This window comes from Zosterops lateralis, assembly GCF_965231275.1.
Source record: "Zosterops lateralis genome assembly, chromosome: 2".
NCBI classification, from domain to species: domain Eukaryota; kingdom Metazoa; phylum Chordata; class Aves; order Passeriformes; family Zosteropidae; genus Zosterops; species Zosterops lateralis.
The window spans coordinates 92127006-92143866 of NC_139763.1; the positions used below are offsets into that span (position 1 = coordinate 92127006).

The 16861-nt window shown below is 38.3% G+C and overlaps 1 protein-coding gene across 2 annotated transcripts in view; it reads right to left on the reverse strand.

The window, feature by feature from the left end:
* SLC22A15 (solute carrier family 22 member 15) overlaps positions 1 to 16861 on the reverse strand; it is a gene marked incomplete at its 5' end in the record, with an annotated part of 38016 nt that overhangs the window by 19652 nt on the left and 1503 nt on the right. For both annotated transcript variants that reach the window (XM_083854639.1, XM_083854640.1), the window contains 4 exons: positions 482 to 611; positions 1651 to 1815; positions 2854 to 2986; positions 6105 to 6317. In XM_083854639.1, coding sequence (XP_083710765.1) covers positions 482 to 611; positions 1651 to 1815; positions 2854 to 2986; positions 6105 to 6317 — 641 coding nt within the window. The remainder of the gene's footprint in view (positions 1 to 481; positions 612 to 1650; positions 1816 to 2853; positions 2987 to 6104; positions 6318 to 16861) is intronic.

A 16861-nucleotide genomic window follows, 5' to 3' on the forward strand; every position in this document is an offset into this window, starting at 1 on the left:
AGCTGCCCATTTTTTCTTTTGCATGTCACTTTTAAGACTGCACAGGAAAGCAATTTCGATGCTGTTCCTTCTGTAAACACAAGAGAAGCATCATGTTATTACATAAATATGAAACTATTCCTATATCTTTTAACATGTATTTATAGTGCCTCACAGCACAGCAGTTTAGGTCATCTGCACACACCAGCTGAAGAACAGGATGTGCTTCTCTACCACCCTAGAGACTGTTCCCATCCACAGTAATACTGCACACACAATGGAGACTTACTGGCTCAAATATTGCAGCACTATTTGAAGAAACCACAGACCATGTGGGGGGAGAGGGTGCACAACTTGAAATACCTTATTTACACCATTTCATGCCATCCTAGAAAGGCAACTTGACTTAGTAGTTTGAGTACTTGGTTTGTTGGATTTTTTTTTTTTTTTTTTTTTTTTTTTACATCTTTCTTTATGAAACTCTGTTTGAAAAACAACTTACAGAGAGAGGAGAAAGACGACTGCTCCTTCCAGATTAACCACAATGGCCAGAGTCCTCCAGGAACGAATGAAGTACCCTAATAAAGCATACTGGGCAATTCCCACAGCAAAGAACAAGCCACCAATAGAACCTAACACACAGTCAAAAACAAAACAAAACAAAACAAAACATTATCACTTCTGTAAGAAACATTAGTAAATCTCAACAAATGGGATCAGACTAACTAACTAGTTAGAACTGACTCTTCATTAACAAAAATTCATTCAGCAACTCCAGCAGAAACATAGCTCTTTGATCAAAGAACACGCTGTCCTTTATTTACACAGAGCAGAAGTATTACATCTAATTGCAAAGATTAAAAAAAGCCCCAAAAGCATTCTTCTACATCCTCCACACTCAACAAAGCCCTGTGAACAATGAAGTCCTCTAATTCCAAATATAAGTATGTGTATGTATACAGCATAAGTACGCACCTTTCTATGTGTAAAAATAAATACTACAAAACATTGAAAAATTGGTAATTTCAGAAGTATGTAGTATTCATTTGTAGCTCCCATGATCTGTAAGAGACCCTATTTTAAAACTGTCTCTGCATAGCACTTCTTGGGCTTTTTAAGTGAGGCCCTAGAGCTATAGCAGTACAGGTTACACACATTTCTGAAGGACAGGTCCAACATCAGCAATCAAAACAGTTAAGAGTGTCTGTATCTTCTAAATTCTAAAGGTAATTACTACATGGGACAACTTGTTTTAGTAACATATAAGCAAAAGTTTTCTCATCCTCCTATGATATAAAACCACTTTTGATTTCTTTTTAAGAACTGCCAGGAAGGAAAGAATTATCTTTAGCATACAAACACTTGGCTCTGTTTAGCGGAGTCCAACATTCTGATTAATAGAGCTCACTTGGGACAAACCCTGGATGAGTATTTAGCTGGTAACATTTATGGGAGATGTTTCAGCTGGATCATTGTCAACTTGAGTGATGTAGAGACCTGAATGGCCCCAAGTAATCTACCCTGCTTGTCCAAGGCTCATATTAAACAAGCAGAATTCAAAGACTGTGATCACGGATATGCTCAAGTGGAGCTAAATTTGCGACTGCTTTGTGTGCCTCAAGTGGTGTGTGAGATTGAAATCTATGAATTCTGACAATAAAGGCAGTTTACCTGCTAATGCCCAGTAGGCTGTACCCACACACTCATTCAGTAGAACAAAGGCTACCAGTGACATCCCACCATTCATCATCCCTACCAAGAACCGGGAAACGGCAAAGAATTCATACGTGGGTGAGAATCCGTTTGCAATGGCAAACAAGATGTCAAGAGCAAAACCTGGAAAACAAGGCAAGAAGTGTCATTTTAGAAAGGTACCCAAAGAAATAGAAGCATTTACTGGTATCTTTGCTTGATGCCCACTGGCATCTGTCCTAAGACATCACAGTCAACACCACCACCACCACCAGCGGTTTGGAAAGAAATTTAAATACCTAGAGTCAATATCAAAAAAGAATGGACACAAAAGAAGTGGGTTTTTGATAAAAAGTTTGCAGTTAGAACCTTTAAATTCAGTTCATAGCAGACAATTTTTTTTAGACACTCAGAACTATGGTCTGACTCCTGTTAAAGACAGCTTTATATTTATCCCTGATACAGAAGCCACAGGTTAAATATATGACCAAATATCTCTCCTCATTTTTAGAGAGCAGTGTATAGAAACCAGAGAAGAGAAACATTTGCCAGGGGAAAATACATGGTGGGTTTGCATGCAGAGCAGGCCCACTTTTATATGCTTTGAATGAGTGCTGTTCCTTAAAAGAAAAACAAAAAAGCACAAAACATTTCTTTAAACTCTACATGCTCATCCACTGACACACAACTTTATACATACACAAAAGATGCAGTTTCAAATGTTGTTTGATCCAGGGACAGTTAGAAAGCTTATGAGCTTCAAAACAGGATGAGGACCACAAATACATAAAAATTAAATCATGCAGACAGAGGATAAAAGCTGCAACGAATTCCTAACAGGTTATATACATGTAAGAATGCTGTTACAAAACTATGAAAAATACTAATTGCAACTTGCAGAGATCTCATGAGCACAATATTACATGAGTGAAAGCCTTTAATGGTACGACTCACAAACCCAGAACACCTCACAGAAATTCAAGTGGTGACTGAACAGTGAAATATTAATTCCTTGTCTCAACTTCTACAGCACAAGTATATTGGAATGCCAAAACAAATAAACAAACAAAATCACAGCACATGATTTACAGCTGCATATCAAACTCTCAGCAGAAACTGGGCTGCTGTCACTGATCCTCAGGAACACGACACCTTCAAGTCATTATTCTGTCGAGGGGTTACCTGTGAGATAAACTTTCTTCCTCCCGAAGCGATCAGACAGCTGCCCAAAGGAGATGGCTCCAATAAACACACCACTGAAGTAGAAAGAACTGGCAGCACTGACTTTGTACGATGCATTGCCAATTAAAAACCACTGGATGGAGGGGGAAGAAAAAAACAGAAACAACAAACCAGCAAAAAGGTAAATTAATCAGAACCCAAACAGTTCACTAACAGCTAATAGCCGGAAGGGATGTTACATATTTTACAGAAGATCAAACTCTTTATAAATCTCCCAAGGATCATATTCAGTAAATCACCAGTCCCCACTGCTGTCTCCCAAACTTACCACAGAATACTAACAATTGCAGTTCTCCCAAATCAAATGCAGTCTTTGATTCTGAAATCAAGAACAGATTCCTTGCAATATTCTAATTTTTGGCAGCTTTCTCCCACTTTCTCTTTTTCTGCCTTCTTTCACGTAAAGCTGTTAACCTAAATAGACTCAGTTGAACCTACTGACACGTGTCACTGCAGTGTGTAGAACACAAACTGTGAAGAAATATTTGTGGTTTATGTCTGAAGATACTCCTGCACATGCTCCTCTTTATGAACTGTCTTGTCCCTGAGCAATACTTTGGTAGCATTACAGAGGTTAGTCAAGTTTTCTACACACACTCATCTTTTTTAGGGTGTACTTCTTCATTTCCAGTTCTTTTCAATTCCAAATAAAAAGCTGATCTTGAAATGTTTGATTCTTACAGACTTACAGTCTCAAGTTGAACCTGACAAAATTCTTTGCCCCACAGAAGTGCAGAATGAAAATATGCCATGCTCTCAATGTTCAAAAGTTATTTCTTTTTGTATTCTAAACACTCCACATCTTCTGTTCTTTTCTTTTTCCATTCCTCTTGCACCTTGAGATAATGTTTCCTTTTAGCGACAAACAACTCTTCTTCCTGTGCTGGTAAGCTGGTGATTATGTCATTATCCCTGCAATAACTCTCTAATCTTCTCCTCATAATCTCCTCTTCCTCTACCAAAATCTCATTAAATATCCTTTCTAGCAAAGCTTATATTATTTCAAAGCTCAGTTATAAACTACCTCATCATGAGAACAGAGCCATGCAATTAAACCTCACAAAGATTAGGATGCGAACAAAACATCATTCATAAGCTCCAAGAAAATAACTTGCCTACTTTCTATATCTGCTTCATTTTGAATTGTTACTTTAACAGGGAGGTGGTTACTGATAATAGTAGGAAATGCACTCATAAAGTGCCAAGACTGACAAAATTCAACTGAAACCAAGCATATGATCATAAATCAGCTTTTGAAGCTTCCACAGACTTTAAAAACAATTCCCAGAAAAATACATTTGTAGAATAATTGCATATGAGATTAATTTTATCCTGAAATAACATGGTCAGTTTGTTTTATAACGGCTACAAGAACCATGCAATAACTTTTGGTATAAAAATTTAAAAAGCTGCCAACATGAAAATTGTTGACATGAGATGCTTTCTGAATCATTCAGGGATTAAGGGATAACTTGGCTGCAAAGCAAATTTTGTTCTCAAAATTTATCTTAATGTCCAAGCCCTTTAGAGAGCTCAAGGCTTTTCTCTTATACATAAAAACATTCTACATATATGCTTATTCACAAATTAAGCTTTTTACATCAGAATATTTTTTAGAGTAAATTTGTAATGGTCATATTATCAGTGATGCCACAAGGTTAAGCACTGACATATCCTCTTTAAATACATAGAAAAAACTTCTTTAAAATCAATTGTGAAATTAGATTAATAATGAATTAGTGGTGGAACATTCTTCAGATGTATATGTTCTCTCTCAAAATGTTTGTGCTTAGCACATAACCTCCAAATATACCAAATATTCAGCTAACGAATTCATAAAAACTGTATTTTAATAGAGGGAAACAGAAAAGCTAAAAAGATTTTATTCAAATGGGCCTCTACTGAAACATATGCTAAAGAATTCAGAAAGCAGAATCTAGACAAGTTGCCTTGGGGTAAGGGCTTTTCATTTGTTTTGGTTGGGGAGTTTTTTTAGGGTTTTTTATTGCTCAAGCAGGCTTTGTTCTTTACCTGCATTTCTTATTTATGCAACCTAAATGTATAAAGATCTGTATAAAATCTATGTCATATGCTAGGCAATACAAGCATGTCTGACTTGTCAAGTTTAAGAGAGTAAAAGATTCTTGGGGAAGTTAAAAAAAAAAACAAAAAAAACCCAGAGAAAATTCAGAAACCTTAGTGAGTTTTAAATAATGCTTAAGAAATCCACCATCCCTTAAATTTTTAATTTAAATGGTATCATAAGTACTCATATCCTCTTTATTGCCAGAATAAGAAGCAATGCCTTTTGCACACAGTGGCTTGGTACTATTCCAAAGCTGGCAATTTTTATTAATATGCTCCTAACCAATAAACTGCTTTACAGAAGTAATTTGTATAGCATTAATACCTCTATTCAATAGCCACAAACTTTCAAATGGTGCTACACTTGAGTCCACAGTTCAGCTCTACATTCAGGTCTTGTAACCAATGCACTCAGGGCTCTTGTAAGAACAATTTGACATGAACAGATACTGACAGACCCAGGAAGGGCAGGTGTTGCACACATCAATGCAGAGCTTCAAATCATTCCTGAAGGGACTGTGGCTAGACCATGAGAGAAATCACCGAAAAAACACAGAGGCCATGCCAACAAAGCCAAAGCTTGTTTTGGAATAGAATGTGGGGGAGCTGCTTTGTCCACCTGACTCCCCACTTCCCATGGCCTTGTATCTGGAGTTACAAAGACTGCAGGAGCCACCTCCTCTCCAGTTCCTCCAGTGCTTGCTAAGTGCATGATGGATGCACTACATGCACTGCAGCTCAGCAAGGGGATGACCAGAAACAGCTCAGAGTCCATAAATGATTTTGAGTAAATTAGTAAAATGAATGCTGTGATTCAAATGTGGAACCAGGCTGCAGGATGCAATATGTAACCTCCACAGGGAAAAGGTGGGAAGTTTTGGAGCAGAACATTGGTCAAGATCTGCATAGCAATATAAAGCTAGATTTTGTTGCCAGTAAAAACATAAGCACATTACCTGTGCTCTAACTGGAAGGTAGCACGTTTCATTTGCTAATCAAAACATGCATTAGTATGCAGGAAAAAAAGCAGTAAAAAGAGACCCCCAAAACAATCGCAGTAAGATTTGCTACTCACACGAGGCTGCAAAAACACATTTCAGACTTACCTCAGAGACTATGGATGTGAAGCTGCTGCCAAAGCGTATGTGCTCATGCACCTCGCTGCCATTGGCAGTCAGGAGCCATTCCCCAAAAGCTCTCTGCTCGCTTGCTGAATGGTTGCCATGGCTCTGATTAGCTGAGAGCCCTTGGAGATCCCAGTGGTAGGGAGGAGTTGCACCCACCAATGCGATGAGGATGGCTTCAGTGGCCACATAGAGCTGGCATGAAAGACAAAAAACATCAGAGATGCTCAGCTTGAATCCAAGCAATGTCTCCTCCACAGCTGGACTGAATCAGTATTAAAAATATTCCTATTTTTATATTTGCCTTCTGCCACTATGAGATGTCATGTCACAGCACACACTGAAGAACCACAACTTTACCAAATTGGTTCTTACACTTTTTATGTGTCGGATATTTGAGAGAAAAGAAGTTCCTCTCCTGGCATCTTTCCCTCAGTCAGACAGCCCCAAATTCCCACCCATAGCAGGCACAGACCATGGATGGAGGGAGAGTTATTAGACATACTAAGGAGGAGAAAACCTCTATTCTTTAATGCAAGTATATTACTCTAATATCCTCTCCTTCCACCTGTGTTGTTCACTCCTCTAATTTGGTATTTGGACTAGATCTCCTCCTCATGGTTTCACATCTAATCTTTCCCAGTTTTGACAAAATAAATTCTTTGCTGGCTTTCTATCTTCTGTGGACCTGTTTTACTCTTAGAAGAGACAGAGACAACCATGTAAACACACACATGCATTTTTTATATACCAACACATTTACAGATACACACAAGGTCTAAACAGTGATCAACAGCTGCTTCTGTTTAGGAAAGAATAAACGAAACTGCTGGAAACCCAGACATTTCAGGCCTGGTCTAGAGCTGCTTTACTGCTGCTTGCTCAGAAGAACTTTCACAGGTCACATTACAACTACAGCTTAAACCCCGTGGCTTGAGACCTGTCTGAACATAGAAGTGGCACAAATTCTGTAGGAGATGGACCATAAAGTCTTCAGAGAGACAAAAGGCATTGCTAGTAACAACCCCACATACCCTCCAAATAAAACTGCTTCATCTCAAGCCCTCACTGAGGAACTGTAACTTGGCACAGTGGTTCCTGAAAAAACAAACAAAACCTTTCCTCCATAAAACCCCTCATTCATGCCTTTCCCTTCTTCAAACTCTACTTAGGTACCTCCTGAAGAGTCCTTGCTCTGCTCCCAGCATGTCCTCCCCATGTTCTCAGGAAGAAAGTACCCACAGGAAGCCCCCACAGTTCTCTGGGAAAGCTGCTTCACAAATAATTCGTAAAACTGGGAGAACCATGGGTACAAAAAAAGCAGCCTGAAGATCTCTGAATTCTGATGCAAGCAACACCAGATAATACTGCTCCATTCTGTACAACAGCTGAGCAGCTGGAGTTACACCCAGGTCTAAATGAGAATTATTGCTAAACTAAAACAGAGCCCTAAGTTATTACCTGAAAGCAATTTTTCCCATCAGCTCCTCTTTGTATTCTACATGGTCAACTGCTACTTTAGTGGCAGGAGGTAGATAAATATTTTTTAAAATAATTCTCTTTTCATTTTCCATTAAAATGATTAAATATCAGAAGAAATTAGGAAAAATACAGTTAATTGTTATTATTTAAGCTAAAGAACAACTTCCAGATCGACAGCAATGAAAAGTAGAAGAACTCACCAGGGAAAGAAGGCAATGACTAAGATCACATGGGAAAAGAGGTTTTAAAAAGCTGAGTGGCCATGTTGCTAGGGATATGTGGATACAGTACTCTCAAAAACAGCTTGAAATTACTGAGAAATGAGAATTACAGGTCATGATGTGTGGTGCATCCCTCTACTCTGACTCATTCAGACAATTCTGTGTCAGGACTAAGTGATAACATCCTTGCTTTTGTCTTGTGAAATAAACATATTTTTGAAATAGATCAAGAAACAAAATTGTCAAGGCGTTTGGTTTCAAGGAGGAAACATAACACTTCATTTTTGCACTAGGTGAAACCAGGTACAGAAAAGTGAATAGAAAAATATGTGATTGCAGGCACATGGAGAAACACTACATGGTTTTTTCAATTAAAAAAAACCCAACAATCAGCTTTTAGCAACCTAGTGGATGCAGCAACCAAGGATATCACAAAGATAGAAACACTTTCAATTGATCTGTGCAATCAGCAAACCATATGAAGATGGAGAAGTGTTTTTATATTATCAAATAGTATTGTTCCATACTCAAGTTCACTGGGCCACTGCTGACACAAAACTCCTTCCTAGTGAGCACCTGCCTTGTATTTTGCGTAAGAGGTACAGTAAACACTATTAATTTTATTGAGGAAACAAAACAAAGCTCACAAAACACTCCCCCAAATTCACTGACAATTCTGAAGCTCAGAAATTTTCTAGCAGTGATTTTAAAAACATGACAAAGGAAACTCTAGACTTACTCACAAAATAAAATTTTCATTTAAACAAGAGTTGTGTTAATGAAGCTGAAGATTCCTCCCTTAAGAATTCTAAATGCTTGCACTTAACAGTAACAGTTTTGCAGACTGGTGAACAACATAAAACAGTAACAAATCAAGTAGAAATGTTATATAACAACTGTATTAAATGGCTACATTATATGCACTGTGGCAAACAAAGTGCTTCATTTTTCATTTTTTCTATAACCCAAGTCAAGTCAAATATATGTCATTTAGTGTACAGTTCCAGTTCATAAAACATTTTAATTGGCTCTATATGGATGTTAACAGTTCCCTACCAAATTCCCTGCACTGATCTGTATTAATCAAGATGAACACCAAGAACAGAGGAACATGGCACCAGCTCCCAGTCACTGATAATGAGATGCTCAGAGTTCTGCTAGTTGAGGTTTCTCCTGTTTGTTAATATTCTCTTTAGGTTAAAATTTTATAGTCTGCCTAAATTAGAAGACTGTGGTGTAAGGGAATTTATTAAAAGGCAATGCCCTAATAACCTGTAAACTTTCACATTCCCTGCTAAGTAGAAGGGATTTTGGTTAGCCAGTTAAAGCTATTTCACCCACAGATTTTAAAATTAAATTAAAATTAATAGAAGTGCCTGCATGTCTTGACCAGCTTTCCGGATAATCATTTTCATAATAAATTACATCCTAGAAAGATGAAGAACCTCTAACAATACTACCAAGGAAAGGAGAGAGTGAATTTAAAGTTTAATTTGTGTATAGTCAAAATGAACACAAAAATAATCTAAGAAACTTTTCTAGACCTCATAATTTACCCATTATGAAGCACAAATGAAAAAAAACAAAAGCAAGACTTCAATTCTAGAAAGAGGAGCTTTCAACCTTGTTTTAGTCAGTTTATCAGCAGTTCCCAACTAGCCTGATCATTCTAGACAAGGATCAGCTGAAGCACTCGTTGCTGAACAAAATAATGAGTAACACTAACTTCTGACCTTTCAAATACAGAGACATTAAAACTACACCCTGAGGAAAGACAGAAATTAAGGAAGAACAATGAATGACCTTGCTCTGGTAGAGGTTTTTGATAAAGAGATGGTTACAGTTCAGGATTAGAGTAATTTCTTCTGAAGCCATGACAAGCAGCTGAAAAGCTGGAGGGCAACCTAATTTTTGAAAATATGATGATCTCATCTGCTCCAAGTCATCTCCAAAGGGTGATTTGGCTTTAAATTCACATTATTTTTTCTCCTTAATAATTCCTATGCAGAAAAGCCCTACAATGTCTTCTGGCTGCATTATTATTACTTGCTGCTGACAACACATTCCTCTATGAAAGTATCCTTCCCTTCCTGGTGGCACAGTAAGGGGGAGAACACCACAAGACAGAAGGAAAAGCTGTTGTAGTTAAAGAGAAGAATCACCATGTGTAGAAGGGAATGACATCTCAGTTACTTACCAAGCCCAGACCCACTCTGACAAGAAATACTTCTCATGCAGAATGTAACCACTGTTAGTTATTACCTGTCTTGGTTATTACCAAGGACAGACCAGACACGTATTTTGAAAGAATTTAGGGTTTCTGCAGAGAAACAGAGAAAACCTACACAGTTTTGAGTTTTTAAGCCTGAAACTGCTGGTCTCCAGTATCCACAGCAAAAAGTCCAAAATCTGACCCAAACCTTACCTAACTTCATTCTAGAAATTCTTTATCAACAATGAAGGCAAACACTGCACAGCAGACCACAACTCCTAGAGCCTCGCCTCCTACAGGTTTGTGGAAAATGCCCCTCTAGCTTCCCCCTCCTGTTCCCAATATCCAAACACACACCTCTCAGCTCTTTTTCATGCTCAGTGTTATTTTGGTGGGCAGTGGCAGCAGCAGGGTTTGTTGCCCTTGCTCAGCCTGGGTGCCCATGAGTCAGGTGCCTGCTGCCATGCTCAGGCAAGGGCTGCTTTACCCTCCACAGCGAACACCTTCATTGGCACCTGAAGAGCAAACACCTTAACTGGACAAGCTTTCTGCAACATCCATCCAAGTGACTCCTGTGTACACACCTGTGTCTGACAGGGCCACGGGAACACAGCACCCTCACTCACACTGCAGTTTGACGGGTCTCTGAATATGAATCATGGAGTTGGAAGTGTTATTTTTCTGCCTTTAAAAACACAGGGCAAAAAGAAAGCTCGTGGACTGATAAGTTAAAGAACCAAGGCAATACACATGAACTAAATTTACAAAAAGCACTATTAATACTACCCCTGCTTCAATAGGAATATTCAAGGAAGTGAAACTACATGAATGTGCAATCAAGTGCTACAACTCCTCAGTCAAACACCAGCTACATACTTTCACCAATATCACATCAGAAGTGCCACTCTACTCTTCTTATGAGGAAAAGGACTTGGAAAAGAATAAAGCAAAGAAGTGCTGTAAGTTCCTATTCCAGTTCACTAATACAATGCAAAGCAGCCCAGGAGTGGACCATTCCAATGGTATTATAGGGTAACATGAAAAAAAGCCAGCAACTGCTGACAAAAAAAAAGCAGGACTGTGGACTGACAAGTATCAGGCAGGGTTTAGTCCGGCTTCTATACACATGATTATTCTTTTGTCTGTGTTTCGTGTTTGCCCCTTTCTCTCCGTACTTTCCAGCCTGTGTTTGGCTATAAACCTATCTGAGTCACAGGCAGTATTTTAAGAGATCAAAGTCCTCACCTTTGCATGACATTTTGGGACACTGCCAAGGAATACTGGGTGAGCATCTTGGTCTCAAAGAGGCAGTTTTGCTAAGAATATAAGAAAAGCATATTCTTAGCTAAAGCATTTAACTTATTTACTGATTTAATTTACTGATTACTTCCAAAGTTTTTGTTTAAGTACCCACACTAAAAGACAATGCTGACATTTGTATAAGCTACTTTCATTTATTTATTCATTCTAAGGACCTGTCTGAGGGTAAGCAATTAGATCTACTTGTGTTTTGTTTATGGAGTTTTTCAAACTGAAAAAATGTCTTCTGTTTACTATTATTTCAGAGCGATATGATGCTCCAGAACTGAAAAAATATGTTTTGCCAGTTTCATCGTGGAACTTGCTAAACCACTGATTTTCAGCTTACAGCCTACAGGTCTCAGAATTCCCTGAATTATTTCTTAAAAGTGCTTAGAAAAATAATTAAGATTTACAAAACTGTTTCAGCACTCTTAAATTTACTGTAAAAGGGCATAACCTCTTCAAGAAGAAGTCTGTCAGGGCTCTACAAATTGAAAGATATTAAAAAAACTCTGGTATTTATATATTTTTAAGACACCAGTAACACCACAAAGTTTTGTAAGCTGTACACACAACTCTCTCCATCTTTCTTTATATGAGGATCTCAAAACCTTCATGGAGGCTTCCCAGGCAAATTCTTAACACCCTCTCACCCTGAGCCCACCACGATTAGGAAAATGACCCGGTGAACAGAATGTTTAACCAGGTTAAACTGCAAACTTAGTCAGAGATCATACTGTAAACAGACAAGACCTAGAAAACAGGTGTTATTGCTCCAGAGGGACTCCAGTCTCGCTGGGCTAACACTTGGAAAAAGCAAACAGGTTTTGCTTAATGCAAACAATACACAAGAAGCACTACCATAAAGAAGTAGTTATGGTAACTACTCCAGATAAAATAACAAAGACATTTGAGAACATAAAACTTTATCTATATCAGAAATAAAGAGCAACTCTCTCATGCAAGTGGAAAACAACTATTCTGAGTTCAATTACACACCTACTAATTCTCTCATCCAAGAGGAAAGGAATTTAGAGCCTGTAAAATGGAGACATGTCAGTGAGGAGTGCCTTGATATTGCTAGTGGAAAAAACCAGGCAATTTATTGCCTACAAAACATGGGAAGTTAAGAGACTGCGTGTACACAGGAGCAGGAAAGAAGGAAGGGGAGATAATGTGTCATAATACAAATATTTTTAACCCATAGTGTTTGCTACCCAGTAGAATTATGGCTGTTAACTCACAGGCTGCTCTTCAAGGGTGCTCAGAGGACAGACTGGCTAGATGGATTGTTGTTTGCCAGGCTGAAAGGCAAACAGCAGAAGATGGGATTGCTTCAGCTCCCATCGAGTCCAAACATCATCCCATTGCACCAAATATTCTATGTAATGACGACTTTATTATTAATAATCTGAAAACATCTCCCCATATGTTTTACCCAGAGCCCATACAAAGATGACAATCACTGTTGACACAGTGCCTGCAGGCACCTTCCATTCCCCGTTGTTAAAAAGACTGCAAAAATCAAGACATTCAGCCACAGCTCCAGCAAAGAGCCCCAGAGCAAATTCCTTCTGACAACTTCACTCTACACACTATGTAGCCACCTTTCTTTTCTTTTTTTAAAAAAGCAAAGTTAGAGTTTGGTTTGCTTTTGGAGTTGGTTTGTTGGATTTTTTTAACAGGCAGAATACTCTGCTACCTTCCCGCTCTGTTGGTAAATCTTCAGAATGTCTGCTCTGTGCCTCTCCCAAAACTCATACTTCTTGCACTAAATCTGAGAGTTAAGGACCCCAGCTGCTAATAAGGCATGTCCCAGCCCAGCACTGTTGTTTCAGGTTTTCTGCAGAAAATACCACAATGTCTGCATCAGCTGCATTCATGTTTTTAAGGCTATAAATGTAATATCATTAAAGGCAGGTGATTGTCTCTCTTGAGGAAGTTAGATATGGATCTGAAAGAAGTACTAGCAGACCAAGGATTGTTGGTTAGCACCACTGAAATCAAATGTCACACGTGAACAAAGAACTATTTTTTTTCTTGAAAGATGTCCCCCACCCAACTGAAGTAAATGGTAGGATTTGTCTTCACTTAGAAGTTCCATGAACTTTCAGATGAAAATATTCTTAGCTAAATGAATAGGAGCACATCTTTATGCATCAGTAACTTAAATACCCATACCCACCTCATTTATTTGTCCTCCCAAACAGGAGTATGCTATACCAGAACAAGGATTTATATTCAGTGATGCAAGTACTCTAAAAGCCTTCATCATATTTACATGGAAAGCAACACCATCCTTCAGCATAAGCATGCTCTGAGTAAGACACAATGCACAAAAAGATGTTTGCATTCATGCCACATTTGAAATCTCTCCTCCACAAAAGTGGCTGCACGTCTGACACGCATTCCTCAGAGAGACTTAAAACTCATACTTCTCCCACATACAGAAAAAAACCCAAATATTGAGGTAATTAAACTCAAAAAAGATTACACAGAAGTTCTGAAAATCCTTTTTATATCTACCACTTTGCTCACTTATCTTACAGACACTCGTACTTGAGCTGTGCCTAAGTTACAGTGCAAGTAACTTTGGGTAAACACCATATCTGTCATGATGCCCCTGGAACAACTGCAGCACATTATACCAGAGTTGTAATGCAATTTGTGAAATATCCCTCCCCTTTCTTAATTTTAAATTGTTCATTACATTTCCAATTTGTTTTGCTCTTCCTATTCAGATAAAGTCCATCAAGGACTGGGAATAAGTTGTTCAATGTATGATCAATTCTGGCTGGTTCAAAGAAAAGTTTAAAAGATTCAAGTAAGTACTGAAAGAAGAATCACTGACAAATTATTTCATTACTGTCATTGCAACTACAGAGTGATGTCTCATGCCATTAAAAGAGGTAGAATATGTACAGGGCATAGATAAGAAATGTCAAGGAACAGTTAAGCAAGGCTACATAGGGGATCACATCTGCATCCTGTCTGAAGACAGACACTATTTCCTCTGAATTTTTTCTAGAGATTTGCAATGAGTCTGCCTTACTTAAGCCATGTGCCCCAGAATGTGCTTTTCCCTCAAAACATTTGTGCAGATGGGATGATTAAATACCATCTTTCTGCACTGGGATACTGTAATGACAGAAGTCATACATGATATTGTTGTCAACAGTATTGTTAGCAACACCACTCATTGCAGCTGCACTGCATCACAAACAGTTTAAGGCAAAGGTATAATTCAAGCAACTTGATGTAACTATCTTAACTGTTTTTACATCCTTCTTTCAGTTAGTAAGGAGTTCCTAAGATGGATGGGAACAACCACCCTTGGTAATTACCCATATTACTCTGCAATGCACATTACTCATCTTAAGGCAAAGCCTTTTTCAGCTGTGCAAACAACAGCTCCCTTTTAAGTTTTACCACGTTTTTTAAAGCCTTTCAGTAGAGACACAGTAAGAGCACATTTCCATTCTCAGTTTGGGCTTGGGCAATCCTGTAGCTCCAATTCACTGGCACAGGCCAGACTTGTTCAACCACATACGTTGAACCACAAGACACAAAGAAACTTTTTATTTTTAAGTATGTTTGTATGCTTTCAAGCATCTGATCAAGGTGTGGGACTTTGTCTCATGTTACTACACATACTAAACAAACACCAAAAACTATTCTTTAATAATACTTCTGTATAATGTTTTTAAAAGGCTGAGACAACCTTTTCAGTAATTAACAGGTATCAAGTACTTACTTTTAGCTCAAAATAAAGTCCTAAGTATTTTAAGAGTTATCAGCTCCCTTTCATTCTTCCTAATTTTCTTAACAATGTATTAGAAATGCAAGATTAATCCAACCCTTATCTCACATCATTAGTCAATCTTCACATTCTTCAGGTAAGTCTGGTCTTTCTGTAATTCCATGTCATTTGTAAAAACATTTTTCTATATTAGTTGTAGTCAGTACATTATGAAGTTAGCAACCAGAACACACCTAAAAATCTTCCAAATTCCTATTAACTTGGTAGTGAATAGGCCAGGCATACCTAACATACAGTAACAGCTCTGCAGGTTAATGAATAACAGCAGCAGGTAGCAGAGGAATAATAGAAATCAGGGAAGATGAAATAAGGAGCCCACAAGACTTACACTTAATCTAGTTTTACACTGATAACACAGAAAAACATTTTTCTAATTACAAGCAACCTGGAGGTCTTTGCCAGAACGTCAGTAAGTTCATTCCACAGATCAAGTACCTGAAAATTGACTCATGTGGAAAGTCTCACCACTACAGACAGAAGTGTTTGGTAGAGCTTGACTCTGAGAAGGTCTGTGAGCTAAACTATGTAACTAGAATTCAGAGACCAGACACACTGGTGTATCACTAAGGCTACATGGTGGAAGTAGCTTACTGTAGAAATTTGTATTTAAAAAAAACAACAACACTAGAATGAAGGGAAGTACTTATAAAGTATGAAACTCAGAGATTAGTAACATGCAGAGATGAAAAAGCATAAAAGCCTACAAGGAAAGAAAGGGCACCTGCTGGGAATCTTACTAGGAAGGGAAAGCACAGAGTCTAAGCTCTGGATATTGGCAACAAAGAGGAAGGGACTTGACACAGCAGACAAACGTTTTTCACACATTGGGTATTCCTACCTTCAAGAATGTAGAAATATTTTTTATACCAACACAAAAATATAGGCCAGCTGAGGGAGCACATGGAAAGGGACAGGGAAACTAGCAATAAAAGGGAATAATCATGGCACAGCCAATGATAGAGACTACCAGGAGCTCTTATTCTGCTGCCATAGGCTGCATCTAATCCACTACGGGAGCCCACAATTACCCAGATCTACATTCTACATCACACACACAAGACACATTACTTACCTTTGGGTCCATCCTCCAAAGGTTGATGACAAACCAGACAAAAGACTAACACCAGTCGTGGAACCTGCCTTCAGTCTCGCTCTCGCACATCCCAGTGACACATTATGTAACTTGGCACCAATAAAGGAACACAAAAAGCAATCAACCACCCAAGCAGGAACCAGCTGAGTAAGTCCACATCTACTCATGAACTGAAAGACAAGCTTCACATCTAAACTCCTTAAAGTCTCCTGTGCCTGCATGATCTGAAGTAAAGAAAACCTACCAGTCAGAGGATGATACTCATTGGTACAGCTCAAGAATTAAAGATAACATGAAAAGAAAAAAAGCAGACCTGCAAACCTGCTATCATTTCTTCTTTAGTTATTCTGAATTAGTTCCAGGATGTGCAAAGATCCTTCTGTTTACTTCTCCCATGAGAAATGCACGTTAATCCATTAAAAACAAAACAAACGAACACAAACATTACAGAACAGATGACCCATACTGGAAGTTCTGGAAACACAGAGCACTTGCCAGGGTTTGCAGCTCATTCCAGAACATGAGCAGCACTGGAAGAAGAAGAAACTATTGCTTCCTTAATTCTTTCTCTTCAGTGAACATATACATTTTCTAGCCAACTGACCAGCA